Raw genomic sequence first — 22,636 nt, forward strand, 5'->3', positions numbered from 1 at the left:
TTTTCAGTAACTTTTTCTGATATTTTCTAAATTTCTGTGTTATAGGAAAATGTAAAGAACTATCATATGTAGAATGATAAGGTGTTAATATAAGTGGATATAACTTTGATTGCATAGTGTCATCATTGGTCCCTAGCAGTACTTCAAAAATCATGCTAATCCCTGCTCCATGGGATGAGGGAAGTCTGCCAAGTGACTTTGAGAGAGGAGAGACATTGGTTACAGAACCACATAACAAGGGGAAGAAGAACAGTGGGGGAAGATAAATAATTTGTTTCACTGTAGTTTCAGTCATTTTGGACAGTGGGACATTATAGCTCATGCAGTGGTATAAAAAGCTATTGTGTCTGGAAGGTTCTTGCATACTATTCATGTGTTCAGAATGCACTGGGTAATATACATACAGCAGAATTCTGCAGTGTCTTTTTGTTCTAGCTTTTAATCCTTTTATTTTCTCCTTTTGACTATTTCTCCAAGTATTTTGCAGGTATTTCTTCCCCCTCCTTTGCCTCCTTCCTTTTTCTCTATCAGACACTTTTTTAAAAAACTTTTTTGTTTGGTATTTGCTTTATCTAGAAACAGCAGGCATTTTTATTGTGCATAGAAGTGATCTTGGATTATCTGGGTTTCCTCACCCACACTTACTCTATGCCAGTCTTGCCACCTCCTAATGCTGTTCTGATGAGATGTAGGTGACACTGGAAAATATTGAGGTTTGAGATGTGTTCAATAAGCATTACTCAGTAAGACCCATAGACTAGTAGTGAAGTAGTTCTCATGCATGTCCATGTAATAGTCCGCATGCAGTCTTGTTTTGACTGAATTACGTAGGTCGAACATTTTAAGCAAGAGGCAAAGCCAGGCATACTCATGCTATCCAGCGGCTGGGGAAAGGAGAGAAGGAAAAAGTCGCTGTTGCCGCAATAGAATGTAGATGCTTGAGCCTCATCACTTCCATGGCTGAGAGATCCAAAACTTACACAAATGGACAAATTTTCCTTATTCTACTAACCCACCTTCTCACATGAACAAGTAACATAGGTTGCCAGAGAGTGGAGAGATTATTTCCAACCTTCACAGATGGTGATCATTGGTGCACGCCTCTCGTGCAGTTTAGGTAGCCCTTTTACAATTTATGTCATCTCTTAGAACTGCATCAGTTCCTACTGCATGGCATGAAGGGTGATTTCTTTGGGTATTTCAACCAGTACACAATATTAAATAGGGTATGTGCATTAGGATAACATATTTAACATATAAATATACTCTATCATCAGTAGTGACTGTCCAGTCCTACACACAACGCAAACATGAGTTATACCATGTGTTCAAGTGGTTTCTTTAAATCATAAATAATTTGGGCCTAGCCCAGTTAGAAAGTCAATTTTAAAATATTTGCTGCAACTCAAAAAAGTGTTTTTTTTTTTTAAATGACAACCACAGAAGCCACATTGTAACTTCAGAAGAATACCTTAATTAAAGTTACAGTAATAGGTGCCAAAGATTCTATTTCTTTAAAAATCAGTGGCAGCTGAAAGTAAATTCATGCTGATTTACTGGCTGAAGCGATTACAAAATTGAAGCAGTATAAGAGCAAGTTGTTCCACTTCTCCAGACAATCAAGCAACATTATTTTTCACAGAATTTACATAGGAATGTATTGAACTGCAAAAACAAAGGCACATTTTGATGCAGGACAAAAATGCAGTGGCCAGTGTTGCTGCTTTGGTTATGCAGAGAGTTATCATACCAGATCAGTTTGAAAGCAAATGTCAACACGTGTTAGTGCCTCTGTCTTTGCCTAACAAGTATCCCATGTCAGTCAGTCCCCATTTACACAACCTGTCTCTCTCACTAGTGAGAATTAATTTGAGATTTCTTTAAACAGCCATTAATATTTAAGTGACTTCTAAGTCACCAACAGAGCAATATGGAAAAGGGAAGTGGCACCAGGTTTCCAGGGTCCTGGTTCCAGACTGTGCTGCCTGTCATATAAAAGCACTGTCTGTAACTCTGAATTTGAAAATGTAATTTTGCAGCAAAGGTCATATTTTGCCCTCTGTGATCCCCTTTTTTCTGTGTGCCTTGTATTACTGCTATATTTTTTCTTCCAGTGCTGTACTGAATTTAATTTCCAGTGATTAGTTAATAGAGCTTCTGGTAAAGACCTGCCTGGTGAAGGATCTCAGGAACTGAACTGGTCTCTTTTACTCAAAGCTTCATGTCAATTAGCCGGTCACACAAGTTGACAGAGTGGTCAATGTAGGAATAGTTGGAGGGGAAGCACCCAAGTCTAACCTGCACTCACAGTCAAGATGCTCTTCTGTTCAGATTTTGGAATTTTGCCTGATTCTAATTAAATACAAATATATCTGAGGTGGTCTTTAAACTATACTTATTTTTCAAGTGCATACCTTTGGGGTTACATCATGTCAGATAAGTATGTCATCTCTGAACAGTAAAAGCAGCTTTAGGTCCTGTATTTTCAGTAACAGCTCTCTTATCTGAAAATTGCAACACAGATGGTATGAATTACTATTAAATACATCAATTACTTTTATTCTCTAAATATGCTATAGGATATGCTTGTCTTGCTTTTGCACTAGTAATGCAAATTTAGCATGTGGCATTTCCATGGAAAGGAAACCAGTTTTGAGTATTACAACCCAGTTGTCAGGGAAGAGATCTGCTCTGCAGATTGCAAGGGTATTTATAAAATATCCCTGCATCACAGGGTTGCTCCACAGAGAGCTTTAGTTGTCTGATGAAGATGTAGTTACATCTAAAATGAAAAAGTACTATTTACTTTAACCAACTTGTTATCACTTAAAAGGAATGGGATATCTCTTTAAGTTGTTTCCTCTGCAGAAAGATTCCCTTAAAAAAAAAAAAAACAAGACTTACAACTTTACAGGATGGAGCTGGAAGAAAATATTTCCAAAAGAAAAACTGCAAAGGCATTAGAGCTTTTTAGAGATACTGCTTCACTGCCCTCATGAGTCCAACATTATTCTTGGAAACACGAATATATTCTAGCGACAATAAGTCTGTGGCTTTCATATTAATGCTTGACTTGACTGGGTTGTGGAATTAATTCACCTGCTACCAGAAATTACTGTTTAAAGTGCTTGCTACTGTAGTGAACTGTAACTATATTTCAGCAGCATGCTGTTCCTGTGTGGGCTGGCTAATGAGTGAGTTCACCTCCTGTAAGCAAAGCAAGATCAGGAAATTGTGGGAAGGAGCTCAAAACACACTGTGTTTTTATAGTGCCTTCAGGACTCAAAACTCATTGCATTTTTGTGTTGAAAAGAAACATCCATTTGGTGAAGGAAATGCAGGGTAAAATTGTATAAAATTCCTGGAAAAAATTCAGCTTGATGGGAGTCATACAAAACATGCTTTTGTCCAAAAAGGCCAGAAAGAGTGGTTTATTACATCTCAGTAACATTTGAGTACATTTAGGGAGGAAGGTGAAGGGAAGGAAAAAAAGGCCTGGGGCTAACACAGCAGGAGCAGGAGCTGAGAGAGCTGGCCACGATTACAGAATTGGTCTGTTTGCTGGGGAAGACTAGGAAAGACCGCAGATACTGGCATACAGTAATGCATGCAAGAACTACCTGAGGGGTACACTAGCTCTTTCAGGCAGTTTGGGAATAATTACTGGTTTCTCAAAGCACTTTCCAGTCTTCTCACCTGAAAACGAGCTCCAATAAACAAAGCAGAGCTCAACTTCAGAAGTGATGTGGGATTAAGGAGACATCTATAGGAGATATCTAAGACCAGGATAGGACATACGACATTTTTACAGTTGTTGGGATCAGATGAACATTTATGGTTGCACTTAGGCACTGCTGGCATTTCTTGCTTTGCCATTGCATTAATTATCCCTTGAAAGGGTAGCAAAAAGGTGCTCAAAGAAGTTTGGTTATCTCAGAGGAGGTACATACGGTTTACTAAAAATTTCATATACATGCAAAGCAATGGAGGCCGTATTCCTTTTGCATCAAATATTTAAGTACTAGTGTAAGAGTGAGTGTGTGTGTATTTACAGTAAAGTTCTTTTGCAATTTATTGCAGAACCCCAGACTGGATTTCAGATTGCCTTTAAAATGTTGGATACAGATGGCAATGAACAAGTTGAAAAGAAAGAATTCTTTAAGGTATGTGTGTTCATATGCATATGAATTTTATAAATGAAGATTCAATGAAATCTTCAAGCCTATTTTTCAGTTCAATCTATGATCACATACCTACAAAAATACTGTATAGGATAGAAGCACATGCTAAAGCATTGCTGAAGTACTTATCATACTTGAATCCACTTTTATAAATGTTACCTTTGACTTTTATCTAAAACTTTGTTATTGGGGAAGTAGCAGTTGGTGTACACCAATTAATCCCATGATTAATATGGGAATATGAATAATCAACTGGAAAAGTCTTTTATTTTCTAACTATTTTGATTATTTTATATTTTTTTTTTAATTTACCATCCTCTCTTGGTTCTTATTGTTTGCTGTTAAACAGGTTTTTTACCCGTTCATACTTTGGAGAGTAACAGCAGTTTTTACCATATTTTGTGTAAAATATAGGGCAGAAAGTCAGATGCTTAAAAAAAAATGAAAATCTTGTTCTGATGTGTTAAAGAAGAATAGGGTTAATGATATAGCTTATTCAACTTTAAAGTATTTAACAGGAGAGCGTTAATTAAATACTTCTTGTCAAAAGTCAAATGCAAAATTAACAAATGTAATTTCTAATAGACTCCCTCCGCTTAATTCAGATCCTCCATTCATGTTGGGGGTGACTAGAGAGACAATTTTATTAGAAGCTGAAATGGCTACTAGAAAACAAATTATTTTCTTTCACTAGGATAAAGTTAAAGATGATCACTAATGCAACAACTCTGGAGAACCATAGAATCTAAACTAAAGATGCACCAACTGATAGAGAAATTACCAAGAATTTAAGTGTACTTTCATAACCTTAAACAGTGAATAAATGATACAGTTGCTGTTAGCATGTTTTGCACTGCTAGCCGTTTTTTAGTGAATTGTCTTTTAGCAAGATTACAATCGATTTTACAATATTTTAAAATATTGTAAAAATGCTTTCAGGCATAGTAGTACTACTTGAAAATAGACTATTTCCCAAGACAGTGTTCCCAGAAGCCGCTAACTGAGCCTGCAGATACCTTGCCCTCATTTGTTGCTGCACAAAATCTTTTCAGCTGGAAGAATTTTCTCTGTTTAAATGTTAACTATTCTGATGATTGAAAGAAATCAAATTCTAGCCAAAGCCATTATTTTTAACCTGCTAAACCTGGTACAGTCCTAGTGAATTGTTATCAGAGTAGCTGTGCCCTGATCACTGTTATGGATGTATTGTTCATATACAAAACATTACCGGGGAAAGTAAGTTCATGAACACAAGTGAATGTATTCAGCCTGTGGTGCCTCTGCACCACAATGCCATGCTAGCAGTACTTCCTTTAAACTGTACTGTGTCAGTTAAGTAAATAAGGAGACTCTTGCAGAAATACAGCACAGCTCTCTTGGGGAGGTGTACAGTATGTCATATATTTAATATACATTACCCATTTCATGTAACTCTAATTGAATAAGCCAGTATGAACAACATTTAGTCATCAAAGCTAGAGGTGAAAACATTATACAAATCATTAAAAATAATTTCATTTCCATAGAGGCAATCAAATTAAATTAAGATTATTCTAGTTAGATAGATTGTTACTTTGCTTTTCCTTTATGGGCTGTATTGATTAATATAGGGCAGTAAAAAAAACTTATAAATTGCTTTGTCAACTTATAAGAATCATCAGAGAAGTCCCACAGGATGCAGGCTGGTTAAAAGATGAGTTTTCTTACATGACTGTATACTTAACATTTATAAATAGTGACTATTTTAAAGTAAAACTTGATTTTTATAGGTTAGGTTTAAAAACAGAATTTTTGGAACATAAGAACGGCCAGGTTGAATGGAGACTTGGGTGACATGGTTTATTGTGTGGTGTCCCTGCCCATGGCAGGGGGGTTGGGACTAGATGATCTTAAGGTCCTTTCCAGCTCTAACTATTCTATGATTCTAACTTGGAAAAATGTATGTGCGTTAACCTCTCTATACGCTAGTTATGTACGCATCATAGGATGCTGCTGTATATCTAACAAGTTAATAGGTTGTTTGGATAATCTGTCATTTATCTTATCCCAGTTGGCATCTCAGGAAAATATATCTTAACTATTTTTTTAATATATATATAAAATATATATATATTCAAAACTATTGGGTATGGAGTTAGGGTAACGCTGTTGTCACATATAAGAGCTGTGTGATTTAAACTTTGTAGACTCTTTATACACTTGTCCTGGGCAGTAGTTACCACAAAAAACTTGCAGAGGTTCATCTAGGGCTGAATGAACCAGCACCTGCCACTGCCAGCAGCTGTGGTGGTTTGGTACAGAATAGCTCTTGCGGTCGTAGAGCATTTGCAAGCACTAATCCCCCTCAGACAACTGGAAGATGTAAAATCACCTTTTTTTTTTTTTTTAAGAATGACACAGCCTTTCTGACAGCTCTTGTCTTCTGCAGAAAAGATTGCTTCTTAATATGTCATTAGCAAAGAGGCATCAGTTATGCATAATAGGTCTCATTATCTTTGTATTAGCCAAATTAGCCATTAGTATCTTGAGTGATGAACAGATATAAATATTAAATACAGATAAATGTTACATAGAACAGTTGTATACAAGTCCATTTCTCAAGGGCAGAATTATTCTCCCTGTTGCTGCACTGTGCCGGCAAAAACCTGCAAACTACTGGAAATAGTATCAAGTTCTATAAGGATTTATATACTATGTAAGAAAACAATAAACTAAATCTTCCAGAACACTTGTGAAGAAGAATGATACCATGTGTCTGTGCTCTTTAGTAGTCTCTGCAGATTTTTTAAGAGTCCTTTAAAAATAAAATCCAGAACTGAAAAAAAAAAAAAAGGCATATTTTCTCTTGTTGGGAAAGTATTTGCAGTTGCGTTTCTTGTGTGTGAGTAAAAGATGGATTTTCCAGGTAAGAAAAAATGTAATATTTCTATAAAGCACTTGTGGTTTTATCCAGTGTTCTATATTGATATTTTGCTGTGAGGGAAATCATAATGCTTTTAATATACTAGTACATTCTTCTCTGAGTGATCAAAAATAAAAAAAATTTGGAGAAACTTGGAAGAACTAATACTGTTTACTTGTCTTTTTTACAGTATTTGATAAATACGGTCCAGGCACATTCAAAAATAATAATAGAAAGTAGCTGTCCTGAGGAACTCAAAATCTGAGGCTTACGAAAAAAACAGAACAGGTGAAGTAGTCAAAATTTGAAGGCCAAGGGAAGATCTTTAGCAACATGAACTGTTGGTGGGTTTTGTCCTGCTTACTGCTTTACAAGCCCATCTTGCTTCTCTAAACAGCATTAAAACAAAAAAGAGGCCCTAAGGAGAGATTTGAAAACCCCACAGAATGATGCCTATGCAAATTTGGTCATGGATTATTTTTCCCCAGTTTTAATTGGCAAAGTGAGGAATCACTCAGAAATGTTTGAGAAGCAAACCAGAAGCTTTGAAAACCCTGAGCTTTAAAAGCATCTTTCCTAAAGTCTCCAAATCCAGAGTGATTGTCATATGTCCATATCTATACCTGAAATGTAGTAAGTCCCTTGTTTTTTCATTTTTGCTGTCCTTTTGAGGATTTATGAAAAGGTCTGTGAAAGGTAGGTGTACCTTGTGCTGTTTTGAATCACTCATTCTTGGGGCAGTGTTGACCTCTCAAGCTAAAATACATTAGAAGAAGCCTTTCAGCTGGGTTATACTTGAGGTTCTGCAAATTAATGCACTTTTTATATTACCTTTAAGCTCTACTTGGGACAGAGCCATTTCAGTACTTAGCCAGCATTCAAAATTCATTTATTTATGGGGTGGAGGGAAAACCCAAACCACATTCTGAATAATGACAGTTCTGAAAATACATTTCTTATGTAATTAAATTATTCTTTGTTGTTAGTTGTACCTGAATTGAACAGGTATGTTTTTCATGTCCAGAAGATCATGTCTGTAGCAAGACTATGTAAAGCTGTCTAGGAGGACAGCATAAAAATCACAGGATAATTTTTATTTCTGAAATGACCCTTTATGTTACACCCGTGAGTTTCAAAATCTTATGGAGTGATCAAAGGGCTTTTAGTGCAAGAAAGTATCCTCTAAAAAGAGTGAGTGGTGGGCTACAAGAGTTATGTTCATATGCTCTGCTTGGTTTTATTAACCACAGACATACCTAGGAGAAAGTGTGTCTGAATAGGAAAACATCCTTAACTATGCAAATATTTTGTCATGAACCTTGCATAATGACCTTGTAATTAAGAAAAGGTGAAATTAATGCAAATTTCTGATAAAGGAGAGATGTATAAGACCAAATTTGTAATTTTCCTGTGGTTGGGTTTTTTTCATGTTTTAACAAATACAGCTACAGAGAATCATTGGGAAGGAAGATGATTTGAAAACAGCTGGAGATGAGACAATATTTCAGGTATGAAATAGAGATACATTTTTCTTTACACAGGCATTGTCGTATTTCCCATGAACTTTGTTATTTTTTTCAGTTTTTAGGTAAGCATATAAGCATCAGGATTAGTGCTTTAATTAAATGAAAGTGCATGATTAGTCAGCTGCTTTCTAACTGGGAAAAAAAACGTTCGTCACTTCTGAATCTCCTGATGAAATGTATGCAATTAATGTATTTCATTACTGTGTAGCAATCCTCCACTCCATTATTTAGTTTCTGTAAGTATCTGCTTTCTTCTGTTTATGAAGAACTGAGAAAAAAACTCTGTATTGCCAGATAAGAAAATATGATTTTCCAAATAGAAATTGATACCTTAAACTTACCTAAGTGCTGCTGTTGCAGTAATATCAGCTTATTCTGAGTTGGTCTGAAATGTAATTATGTCATTGAGGTGACAAAGGGAAGGATTACTTTAGGTAGGTCTGCTTCCAGAAAGGAAATGTTGTAGATGCAGCCCAGAAGAAACAATATTAGAGAATGATCTTCCAGCTAGGTTAGAAGTTTCACTGAATTGAAGACCATTAGCAATAGCAAATATATCTCATCAGTGAAAGGGGCAGGGTTAGGGTTACCTGCTCTCTTTTGGCTGTTTTCCCCTGAATCCTGGCACTGCAACCTGCCTTCTTCACAGATAGGGTCTTTGCCATTTCCCATCTCTTCATCAGTCTGTAGTCAGCACAGAGATGAGGAACTCTGAAAAATTAGGCATTGAGGCAGTGACTGCACATGTTGGTAGTGTTCAGTAAGGAATTTATATAGGACTCTACTTTATAAACCTATGGTGCATCAGCAGTCTGTGAAGAGTTGGTTCAGTTCATGTTCTTTGCTTTTTCACCTGCCTGGGGAGAAAAAATGGAAGTGGCACTATTCTAATGCCTTTAATATTTACTAGGCATTAACAAAACTTTCTCCTGATGCATAATGGTTTTGTTCCCTGAATATGTGTCCAGAGTTCAGTTAAAAATTGTTTGACTGACTAACAACCATCCCCTTTCTTGAATCTTTTCATCAGTCACCAGATTAAAATCGCTAGGATTAATAGGGTTGTCTACTCCTCAAAACCTATTTCAATTGAGACTTAACTGCCATGACAGTGAAAGAAAAAGGATCTTTATTCTGCATGAATGCACAGCTATAGTATAAAATTTCCAGAGGAACTTTTGATACAGTTTGACAGACTTAGTTATAAACACATAAGCTTATCGGAAGCTAATTAAATACCTGAGTTAGAATGTCTCTATTTTGTTTTCTGCCTTGCTTTAAATTTTGCCTTCAGAATTCTCCATTGAGAAAAATCTGAAGTTATTGTAAGCAAAAAAATAAAATACAATTTATTAGCAAATTATAAATGGAATTATAGTATGTTGAAAAGAAGAATTAAATAGCTTCAGGGAATACAGCTGTCTTGAAATTCTTGGGTTTCCATATTTGTACTTTGCAAAATCCAAATTATTGCTTTTCTTCTAAATTTTATTTTCTTTACTGTCTCAGTGTCTCACAAAAGAAGCCGATTATAAGCAGTGAATCTGACTATAGGATATAGTCAGTGCATATGGTTTTACCCGTTATTTTTAGTAATTTTGGCATTATAATAACTATAGTATTACTTTCAAGCAAAGCAGATAAAGCATAAAAACATAGGGTTTAAATTGGCTATGTTCTTTGAAAGCTGAGATACAGCAACAGAAGTTTGATGTTTGGGGTAACTCCTTATTTCCACAGCACTTTCACAATGTGCATATGAGTTTGCTGGTTTTTCAAAGTGATCGCAGTTTGTGATACCAGATGGGAAATGTCACTGACTTATGAAAATAAGATTTAAATGGTAGTCTGCAACTTCATTTAACTGGCAGGTATATCCAGGTGTGTTCCCTGTACAGTGTGTAGGTGGAGGTCCCAGTCATTCTTTTACTTAATACTCATTGAGATATTATATCTCAAGGAAAAGAAAAAGCAGTTAGATGTGCTCCCAGGGTGCTTGTATTTCTGCCCCTTTTACTGAGACACATCTAAAATTGAAAATTTCACCACCTAGTAATGGCCCTTGCATTGGATTGCAGTGGACTTGGTTATCCAAGTAAGTATATTTCAGTTGAGGGATTTTCTTTTTCCAGTATTATAATTGTTGCTGGAAGAGAAAACAGAAAAAATCTGTCCTGCCTTAACTGGCCCAGTCTTTTGGAAAGTTCCTTGCTGACTTTTGCAGAGCAGGCAATCTGATTTACTCATAGCACAGGCATGCAGACAGTGAAGGAGAGATGCAGGCAGAATTGCAAGACTGGCAACTTGGTTCTTTCTAGATAGACTGGAGAAAATGGTGCAGAAATCAACAGATGCAATGACTATCTCGCCTCACCCCTTTTCCTCATAGGAAAGGAAATGCATTCCTCATTCCTCAAAGTAAATGCAGCGTCTGGCTTCCTAGCAGAACTATTCTGCTTCATATGAGACACCCAGCTGAGCATTTGACCATGCTTCTCGGAAGAGGAGAGGCAAATTCCTTGCCTGGAAGTGGTGTAGAGGAAAGTGAACAAGCTAGAAAAGTTGGGTGTATTCTGAAAAAGGTGTTGCCCAGTGAACAACACCAGTTGCGTTTGTTACTGACCTGAGTTCCTTGAAAGGGCACTCTAATAATGTTAAGTGCATTAGTATTCTGATAATGAAAATAATGGTAATGGTTGCAGGTATCTACTGCGCAGCCCAGCTGTCCAGATCAGGGACTTTAAATTTAGAGTGATGAGTTATCGAGTAGTGTGAGTACCTCTAATTTAATATGCCTTGTGTAATGACTAAACTTTAGAAATTAATTTTAGCTATTGTTAGGAAAGGAATGACAATACAAAATGTTCTGTATTTGTTCTTGAAATGGAATTCATGTTGGGAAATAATACATGCATCGTCTCATTTCCAAATGGGTAAACATATGCTTCTAGATTCCAGAATGAGCACATTTTCATATGAAGTATCTCATTTACATGGGTTTTTTTAATCATTTAACTAGTACTTGGGGACACAGCTATTAATCTCTTTTAAACTGAAAGCTTTTGAACTCAGATTTTGTCTGACTATAAGCAGTATAGTTTTAGACTCACAACTTAGCTGGTCAGCACAAGGTTTTACACTTGGACCTTCAGACAGTGCAGCATTGTGATGCATCTTGTCAGCCACAGGGATTGTGCAGGCCATTGTAAGCTGTCCACTGACCCCTAGAATTTCTAAACAGTTTAAAATTTTCTACCTATAGCTTCACAGTCTGCAAAGCCCTGGGCTCAGAGTAACTAAAGACTGCCTGAACTGAATGGAGGAATATGGTGGTTGAGAGCTATACTCTTCCAGTGCGCTCTGTGTCAGGGTGCAGCACATCAGATTTTGCAAGAATCTGATCCAAGACCAAAATTAATATCCCTCCCCAAAAGAGTGTGTCATTAATCTTGTCACCTCTCAGTTCAAATGGAATGCGCATTTTTTTCTTAACCTGTCTTCTACGACATAAATGTGTGTTTCATATCAGCAGATTAACATTGAATTTCATTGAAGAGCTTTCTAGTTATGTTAAACCAAGGAGCAGTGCAGTATTCCTACATGCCTCAAAGTTCTCCAACCATGTGAACCCCATAAAGAATCAAGTCTTGTGGTATCAAAATACTAGGCTATTAAAAAACTGCAGGGTCGCTGTTTACCTCACAGACAAGGAAATTATTTTTCTATGTGATCTGATGATATTATAACCTCAAGAGAGACAAGCATGCTTTCTGACATCTTTTTAGATACCTATTCTGCAAGTACATTGAATTTGGCTTGGATATCAGAAGTTTCTCCCACAAGGAATTAATCTGGAAGTCCACTCTGGTCACAGTTGCTTTCTGTTGCACAGATGTGTGCGGCAAGGCTACTGCTTTAATCTCTGGTACTTAACCTGGTCTAAAGCACTTTGAATCATATAGAGAAGCCAGATAACAGTGTGGGCTCCTGAAAGGCCAGGGAAGACACGTGATTTGGGCCTCGCACTAACAGCTTTACTCTTTAAATCAAAACAGAAAGAATCTGGTCATTAATCTCTGAAGGCTTGTAAAATGAATTGGAATAAACTGGAAATGGTGCATGTAATCTTACTCATTTGGCATTTTGGGATTACTGAAACTTGGGATGCCAGCCTGAAAGTGGACTGCCTGGAGTTGTGTTCAGACAGCCACATGGGGGAACTGGTCACAGTCCACAAGTCAGTTTTAGTACCCAGAGCAAGGAGGTTTACACATGCTGAGGATGGGCGTGTGTGGCCTTTGGGGCCAAGTCCACTTTAACCAAAAGAGTGTCCTTCAAAGAACGCACCTCCTGAGGGGGGTCCTTGTTATAGATGCCCTATTTTGGGGGGAAATCAATATTTATAAAGTATGACATGACAGGAAGGCAGGGCCTGAATTCTTGAGAGGAGCTCTCCCCAATTGTGTGTGGAAGCTGCTTTACCCAGCACCAGTGGTGCATAGGTCAGGCAGTCTCAGGCTTCGCAGTGCAACAGTGCCCATTCCCTGACTGCATGATGCAGTCAGCCTGCTGGCGACAAGACTAGTTTCAGCCTCTTCCTCTTTTTGGCATAAAGTATCTCCTGCAGCATCTGCTCCCAAATTAGCCTTAGCCCATTTGGCTGGAAACTTGTTATTCTGTACTTCCTTATGAATTGGTGCAAAACTGTGGGTGATGCACTGAAAGCTGGGAAGGTCCAGGAAGTCACATTTTCTTCATTGCTAAAGGCACTAATGGAACAGCATAGCAATTCCATGGCATTAGTTGTTATTAAAAAACAACTAATCCCTGGTAATGGGAATTATGCATGTTGTTGAATGCTGAATATAGGCTGTTTAGTTTAGAAAATACACCACGGGACTTCTCGGATAGTGTCTGCTATACCCTCTGTAGAAAAATATTATGCACATTAGCCCTTCTGTATCAGAGTTGATGTATTCCTGAATCCTACCTAGTAAGAAAGTGCCTTGCAAAACATTAAAAACTTTAGTGCAAATTTAATCACTTGCATGATTAAAGCCAATTCATTGTAAAATGGTAAATTGTTTCGATCTGGGGCCTGCATAAGACTGTCTGGGCTTTGCCAAAAAACACTGCCTTTGAGATCTGGATCTCCTCATACCACTAGCTTGACTTTTTACAGTTCTTTTGACTGGCTATACCTGGTAGGATTAATGTCATAATGGGTACATCTTTTAAACCTTCATCCGAGAAATGCGCTGTAGGAATAGCCCAACATCTTGGAGGCTCTCAAAATGGCAGAAAGCTTGATGCTCTTTCACTGTTTGAGGCTAGACTGCTTGGATTGAAGCCTGTATTGCCTTCAATTATAGAAGCCTGGCATGATGCACTGACTGACCTAGCAGCTAAACAACAAAGTGCATTTCAGAGAAATGGACTCAGAAAAATTTCCAAATATTTAGTCTTACCTTTGGAAAGATTTGGGACATCACTAGCAGACAGAAACTAAGGTGTTGGTCTCCTTGACCCTCCTCTGTTTTCTGCCCCTGTTCTTCATTTATTCACTCCCCTTCTATCTTAACAACAACAAAAAATCCAAAAAATGCATTATTTTTACAATTTCTATTGAAACAAGATATTGCACAGCAAATACCATCTCCCGGGAAGCAAGTAAGAGAACAAGGAACTTATTACAGATTTTAATCATGATGAATGGTTTTCAGTCATGCCGCAGGCAAATCCTGCAAGGAGGGATGGTGAGAATCTAGAGACAGTAAGTCTATTAACATTTCAGACGAGTTTTAAAAATCAGTTAGGTACATTATTCCAAAAATCCCGTCTCACTGTACGGTAAGTTTTTTCTTAGTGGCACGTGTTGCTACTTGCTGCAGTATCAGGTCCTGGATGTCAAAAGCTCAGTGGGGAGCTACAGGATTAGGTAGAGCTGTGCCTGTGACTCAGTGTTTGCGGCATCAGGCTCCTATGTTAACAGTCTGTGTAATGTAATAAGGAAATAAATGTTGTGTTATCTGATATTGCTTAAAAGGGAATAATGGCATAATTCAGCAGTTCATAGAATCATAGAATAGTTCATGGTGCTTTTGAAAAGTGTATGACGTGTTAACATTACTGTAGGAAAATAAGCCTGTGTTTGTAATATGTGCACACATGTTCAGGCCACTTGTGTGGCATCAGAGCTTGGTCTTTGGGATTCTTTGTCTGAACCACTGGACCCTGGTATATGTCTGTGTTCCCCAGTTGAGCTACACTTTCCTGCCCATCCTGTGCTTGTATCAAGGTAAGATTTACAACAGCGCCATCCTTTCTTCTCTGTGTGCCTCAGCTTTTTGTGAAGCACTCAGCCCAGAAGGGTGCTATAGTGTACCTTCCCAGGGTTGAAGCTACCAGATACACCAGAATACAGACTTTCACTGAATTTACTTAGTAGCTCTGTAACTCAGAGCTACCAGTCTGGTGCTTTTTACAGCTCCAGGATTAGTTTACCATTTCATTCTCATTGCCAAGAGAGACATTCCAAATGTAAGTTATTCTTTTACTTAAGCTCAGGAGGGTGAGGTGTTGGAAATATTAATAGAGCTCTCATTATCTTCTAACAAAGATTTGTCATGTCGGTACTAATTTATACAGTTCAGCAGCAAAAGCTCCTAATGATTCTGTGGACAAAAAGGAATTATGTACTAACATGTACTTTAGTTTAATAGCATTAACTCTAGGAAAAGCAATTTTTCGAAATTTTACCCTTAAGCTGTAGTCTCTGTGATTTCCTACTGCATATTCTATTTTAAAAAAATGTACTGTTTTGTATTTTTAAAGTACATTTAACTCTCACTAACATGGTGTTTGGACATCTGCCAATTCCACTTTGGAATTTCAACTGATGAAGAGGGTAGCCAACAAATAGGTGCATATATGTTATAAATCCAGGGATAGGCTTTGTCATCTTAGATAAGATAAGATAGGTATTGTTTGTATGTCTTCTTCTAGCTATAACTAAAGAAACATGAACAGAAGAAAAAAACTTTTTCTGTCACAGACTTAGTTTTTAAGAGGTTGTTTTAAAACTCATTTTGCAGTTTGTTTTCAGTACAACACTGATTTTAATATGGAGTCATTAAATTACAAGCATTAAATTGCATAATCATGAGTTCAGTTTTTAACATTACATCAGCAAATAAATTTCTTGCGTTTTTCATGTCTTCTTTAAACGTGTAAGCAAAAACCACAGAAAGCAGATTAGAATCTCACTGCAGTGAGAAATAAATGGGTTCTTCTCTGTTTCTTCTTAGAAAACTTTACATTCTGACAAAAATAGTTTGGGTTTGAGTTTCAGATAAGCATACATGAGTGTTTGACTTTTGACTTTCAAAAAAGCATATACTGATGTTTATGCAGCATTCTTCGTGGTAATCTGAAGTGCTTAAACTTTAGAAGGATGGATCTTGTGGGTATTTAAATATTCCTTGCCTGCAGTTAAATGATAAAAGGTCAATAAGTACAGTTTGCATATGGCTTGAAAAGTTTTTTTTTTCTATGTCCACTCATACATAACTCGTATCACTGGCATTTGGTGAATTGTAGCTTCCTGTAGAAATGAGGCATGTTACCTCTTTAACTATAAAATAACTGTGTCACATATGCAGTAAGCATGAAACACACAGTGGGCTAATGGGACTTGTTGTTGATGATGCTGAAAGCTAAATAACCATTAGTATTAAATCTTATGAATAGACTCTTGTCTTTCATCTTAGCTCTTCAACCAGATAAAAGACACAGAAGCTATTTAGATGTCATAAGAATAGTTTGTTGAAATCCCTCCGGACTTAGGAGGAAAAAAAATCTCTCTTCATGTTGCTTAGTGTTTTGTTGCATTCAAAGAAATGCCAGTGCTAGTGCTGAAAGAAGAATAGAACAGCAATCCAGCATTATGTGTGGGTTTAGGCTTGTTAAAGATGCTGTTGAGTTGAAATAATGTGCATCCTGTTTCTGCAGAAATCTCTTCATCAGATTTTAAAAATATATTAAAAAGTCACTAACATTTAAAATGTGCAAGAAGCCTTCTAAGTCCATGTCATAACAGAGCACTGTGAATGTATTTTTCTAGTTGTGTTTCCTAGAATGTTTTTAATGGGTGTAACAAATTAGAAATATCTGAGTAAAAACTTTTTTACAAAGATGTTAACTTTATTTCAAGCCTGTATTCACCTAAGCATAAAGGCTTTTAAAGATCTAGCTAGCAACCTCCTCAGTTCTAATGATAAAATTCACCAAAGGTGGCTGTAAATTGTACTCATCTTTCCTACAGAGCATTTTGAAGCAGAACATAGAATACACGGTTACCAGTTGATATGGAAGAATTATTCAGCTCTGAGATCCAGTGTGGTAGCTTTGGGAACAGTAATTAAATTGCAAATAGCTCTTGTGAAATTCTAGTTCAAGTAAATATTGCTAGATTTGTTAATGAATAGATATTAAAAATACATAATAATTAATCATACAGTTTTTTTGTCTTATAGGGAGCAGAAGTGGAAAGCTGTGGTGTTAATACCATGTTGCTGGTACATTTCTTTGGAAAAGAAGGAAAGGAAAAACTTCGCTACTCTGAGTTTTTCAGGTATTTTTTTAGCTAGGCAAGCCTAACAGCAACCAGTCCTGTTCCTACCCCGTCTCCTTTGCACCAACACTGGCATTAATCTGACCTCACACTGAGCTGATTCAGAAAGTTAAAGCAGGTAATTTAGAAAGTTGAAGCAGGAGATTATTCATGATTTTGCATTATTAAATTTCTAGTTTGGCTCCTGGAATCTGCTGTCTGCAGGAGTTGAGTACCATAGTAACTCCAAAACAGCAATAGGACTGGAAGCCATGAGAGCTGAGACTGCCATTCCTGGCAGCTGCGTGATGACATACCTTAAAGACAAATGATTCATGAGTATTTTTCTTGATCGGATCACCAAAAAAGTGACTACTAATCATTTAAAAAAGCTTTTCTGAGGTGAGATACCCCCTCCTCATTAGAAATATCATGGTAGGCTACAGGCAACTTCTCTGCTTGCTTCAGATTCCAGCTTATGTTGAATCTTTATCTGTGCTTTTTCCTTTACCCTTTGAAATACTTTTGCAGCGGGCCTATGCAGACACTTTACGGCATTTATGTCAGAACTGAGAACTGAGCCAGATGGTAAACACCACATTATAATGAAACTGCAGTGGAATACCAACTGGCCATCACTCCTGGAAATGTAGATCTGTTTTTCTATTTCACTGTAAGCTTTTCAAAATCAGAAGTTAATAGAAAATTCTAAGACTGGTGTAGGGAGTCATTCAGTTTATATATCATATACACGTCAGAAAGATCTTGTACTCCTTGTCTACATCAGAGTATGAAGTTCTGCTGTGGTTACTTTTGACTCGAAAACCCAACCAGATAATCAGGTGTTAGTGTTTTAATTAGATGAGATTCTTTCCTCCAATGTTTATTTCTATCAGTAATGATGACCACCATCTACACAGCATCACAACGTAACTAGTAAAAACTCTCTGTTGGGAAATCAATTACTCCTCTTAGTATGAACTACAGATACATCTTGCTATGTGAACTTGGGCCCAGAATCCAAATGCAGTCTTTCTTTGAGATAAATGGAAGTGCCTCAATACCTGTGTGAGTCTTGGCACACATCTTGTAGCACAACATCAAGAGAATATTATCTACATCAGTATTAACTTTTTCTACAAAAATAATCAGGCATTTACAGACTGCAAAAATAAATTAGGATGATGTGGTTTAATTTATGTTCAGAAGCAGAGAAATCTGTGTCAGCCCTCTTGAAAAAGAATGTTGTTGCAATAAGCAGAGGTTTGGGGAAAGCTAGAGTAGAAAAGGAAGAGTAGCGATTTTTCTGACACTAAAAAGTGTTCGGCTCCACTGTCTCTGGCACACACCAGTCTTTAAATAAACAACCTTTCTCTTTTGAAGGCCTTGGTTCAATAGGAATCTGAGTAAAATAATTTAAGATGTCTCCAGCTCCCTTTTCTATAAATACCATAGATCCTCTCAATGAAACAAAAGGCAGAGAGCACCAGTAAAAGGTTGTGTTTGCATATACAGTGTAAACTGAAAAGCCTCGGGTTTTAGATAAAATCCTACATTGACCCAATGAGGCATGACATTGATGAAACTATGTACCTAGTACGTTCAGAACACATAGGTTAAAGACCTTTGCCTACCACACAGATAGATGCCTGTAATCAAAATCAAACTCCCACATCTTGCTCTTAAAATTTGTGGGTAAGTGTAAGGTTTAATGCAGGTAATTTTTCAACACTGGCAGTTAGGTTTCGTGGAGCTGGAATGTGCCTCTTTATCACTGCATAGACACTCCATCTCAGTTGCAACATGACAGTGAAGTTTGTTTAACATTCAGAAAGGTGAATAAAAGGATCACTGTCTTTTTAAACTCTGTGAAGATATCACCTTTCACATGATTTTATTTGCAAGTAAATCAAGCACATCTTTTCTGGGTTCCTATTGTTCAGAGAAAATGTGATTTCTATCTGATGGCCTCTCATAACATTTTACCTTACGTGGGAAGCTATTGTTGGCTGTTTGATCAAAGTGCCATGCTGTTTTTACAAGAGATGACTGATGAGCTGTACAGACATAGATCATTGTCAAAAGCAGAAAATAATGATGGTAAATGCTTTTATCATTTTCCAAGTTCTTGCCTAGAAAGCTTTTCCATTGATCAGTGTAGTACCTACTAGAAAGTAAGGGTTATTAGGCTTGATTAGGACACACTAAAACTTGTCACATTAGTTAAATACACAGATACTCCTGTGCTGTGGAGCAAACTCGAAACTGGAAAAAAAGAAAAAGGAATGCTTTCTTTGTGGCATTTCACTGTACTTACATGGGAATTCAGAAAGCTGAGACTAGTGTTCTCACCTCGTTACTTATATGTGTTTTCTTCGTGCTTCCCCCTTTTCAGTTTGGCTGACATTTCCTTTTGGAAGTGTTCAACCATCTGTATCTGCATGTACACCAGTGATGTCCAACCCTTTTAGCCCACAGTCCAAACATTTGAAAGATGTCAGTCAGCCACAGTCAATACATTAGGGCAATTAATTTACCTTTCTTTGCATTCAGATGGCACAAAAAAAAATGGAAACTGTCTACATCTCTTGAGGAAATGTGGAGCTGGTGTAAGCCAGCTCTTGTGCCTCCCTTCCTATTACCCGGAACACAGGAGGCGCAATGGCTATAGGGGGCGGAAAATGGTTAAGCATGCAGTGTGGCATCTGCCTCCAGCTGGTGCATGGCTCTTGGGAAAGCATAGAGAGGCGATACACACAAGGACAATCCTCAAGCTGTTTTTTACCAAAGAATGAGAGTGCAAAACAGAGTATCGGATCACTTTTCAACCATTCCTGGGCTGCTGAGTACATGCAAATAAAGAAGTAACTTTTGCGTAAGTATTTTGGGACACCAGTCAAGGTCTTTGTTCTCTACAACATAGTCAAAGCAGCAACCAAAGCTGCTCCTTTTCATTCTCTGCTGAGCAGAAGTGGTGGCCCTCCCACTTTGTTCTGCAGCTTCTCCTGGAACCACTTAGAACTATGCCTTACGTCTTTCCCATAGTAACAAGGTAGTTTCAGAGATCTTAAGGTGGAACTCAAAGAGCGTATGTTCAGTGTCAGACTGCCACATGATTTCTTGCCAGTTGTATTGTCCTTAACATAAGGACAATGATAATTATTAATAATAATTCACAACTTTGAAAGTGACAGATTGTTTTCCTGGCAGAAGTTAGGAAATTTAAATCTAAATGATTCTGGGATATGTTTATGTACTGCACTAGTAAAGATGTTGCCTTCTAGTCAAATGCAGCTGAAATCATTATTCTCCTGTGACAGTTTGCAAAAATAAAACAATATGCAGAAAGCATAAAATCAGGTAACAAAGAAGTGTAAATTTCATAGAAGAAGCTGTAACCAGGTGAGATTTTATTCTCAGAAGATCTGAGCTAGTTTCTGTTTCAGATGACCACCTCAACACCAATGTCATCTTAATACCAGGACCCATCTTAGAAATCTTGTCAGATTTCACACATGAAGCCAGAAGTTGTCTGGGATTCCAGGCTTTTTATTCTTTTGTATAGGTTTCCCCTGTTTTGTGAGACATAAATGACTTTTGGTCTTTTCCTTCCAAAAAGTGTTTTACTTGTGCTTTAATTTCCAGCTATACTGTATATACTATATTTTATTCTGAGTAGAAAACTATTTCATTTTCTAGGTATAGCAGATATTTCTTCTTGACAGCCACTGTATTTTTCCCCCTGAAAAAAAGTCCCTTACTGATCTTGTTTAAGTGTGTCTAATCCCAAATAAAAGAGGAGACAGTAATTCACTCACTAAACAGTTTAACAACTGCTGTGATTTTTTTCTGTAATCTGTCCCCAAGCAAGCTTAAATCTCTCACAGTCTCCTTGAAGGGGAAAAAAAAAAAATAAAGTGCAGAGAATATGTGAAGAATATTCAAAACCTTTCTGACTGTTACATTGTTTTCCTGGGATGGCTTTCCTGCTATGCTTAAACAATGGACATTGTTTAATTATGTAAGGAAAATTAACATTTCAAATCCAGTTTATGGCATTTTCTTACCTGATTTGTTGTTTCCAAACTTCCCATTAGTTAATAGAATTTTGCACCAGAAATATTCTTTAATTGTGGTTTCATTTTTATTTTCTGCTTTAGTGTGAAGGTCACAGATTGTATGACCATACACAAAACATGCCTTTTCCCTACCTGTCCTGCTTCTTTCCTTAAGTATTTTGAATCGCTTGGTATGTTTCATTTGAAACCTTTCATTTAAGAAACCAGAATGATCCAAGCTGAACCCCAGTGATAGTGCTGACATTTTTCTGGTGCTGTTCTGTGTTTGCACCAGTGCAGACTGTAGGAACTCTTTCAGATAACATCGTCAGCCAGCAGTGGTTTTGCTGTGATGGTAGCTTGTAAATTTCCAGTGATTTTCATCTAGGTATTTGGAAGTGCTTTGCAGAAATAAAGTATGGTTGCCTCCTTATTTGTCTCTGTACCTACATTTGTAACTGTGTGTATATATATAGGGAGAACGCCCTAATACACCTAGAGGTTACATCTCATGCAACCAGGATCAGACAGTGAGGCAGCAGAGATGGGAATAAAATCCTGTATATACATGTATATTCCACGTATACGTAGGAATATACATGACTGTATATTCCTATCATAAATGAATCTGAATATTTCCCAAAAGATTTAGTAAAGCTGTTAAGAAGAATCTGTTTCTTCCTTTCCAGTATACTTAGCAAAGAATTACCTTGATTATTTTTTACAGAGTGCTTATAAATGAAAACGAGTAGTTTTGTTTGATTTGGTTTGGAAACATTGAAGATAGGGAATCAGAGGGTGTTGCCTGTAATTCTGAAAATGGTGAGATTGATTAACTGTCTTACTGCTTGCAAAACTGAATTTACAAGCATAGACCTAAATGTTCTCTAAAGGTTAATGGTCAAGCCCTTATTAGATTGTCTATATTCTGTTTTGAAAGTCAGATTGCAAAAAGGCAACCTTGAAGCTGTTTTGCAATAGCGTTTTGATACAGGGAAGGTTATCAAGTCTTTAAAAGGACTTCAGTGTCCAAAGAGGAGACAAAGCAGAGTACAAATGCCTGGGTGGTATATCCACCCTTGTCTTTGTTGTTAAATTTCCTTCCTATAAATCAGTGCGACAAGAAATGATCAGTTGTGTAGTAGAGTGTTAAACCTCTGCACAGACTTTCAGTTCAGGTCAAGAGGTATAAGAAGGAAAACTTTCCCTAACCTTTTCTTTTATGTTTCATTCTGTATTTCTTGTGCTGTAAGGAATACAATGCTAGCACTTCTAAGGTTGGAGGGAGAATAGCTGCATTCCTGAGGTGTCCCCACTTTTACTGCATTTTCACTTCTATTAAAGCTGAGTTGCCAAAA

At 37.1% G+C, this 22,636-nt stretch overlaps 1 protein-coding gene across 2 annotated transcripts in view; it reads left to right on the forward strand.

Annotated features, from left to right (window-relative positions):
- MICU2 (mitochondrial calcium uptake 2) overlaps nucleotides 1–22,636 on the forward strand; it is a 143,263-nt gene that overhangs the window by 110,379 nt on the left and 10,248 nt on the right. For both annotated transcript variants that reach the window (XM_061457666.1, XM_061457667.1), the window contains exons 6-8: nucleotides 4,081–4,163; nucleotides 8,529–8,591; nucleotides 17,144–17,241. In XM_061457666.1, the coding sequence (XP_061313650.1) occupies nucleotides 4,081–4,163; nucleotides 8,529–8,591; nucleotides 17,144–17,241 (244 nt within the window). The remainder of the gene's footprint in view (nucleotides 1–4,080; nucleotides 4,164–8,528; nucleotides 8,592–17,143; nucleotides 17,242–22,636) is intronic.

This window comes from Pezoporus flaviventris, unplaced genomic scaffold, assembly GCF_033815535.1.
Source record: "Pezoporus flaviventris isolate CSIRO_AGI_PZ_B2104156 unplaced genomic scaffold, CSIRO_AGI_Pfla_v1 ptg000025l, whole genome shotgun sequence".
Lineage (NCBI taxonomy): Eukaryota > Metazoa > Chordata > Aves > Psittaciformes > Psittacidae > Pezoporus > Pezoporus flaviventris.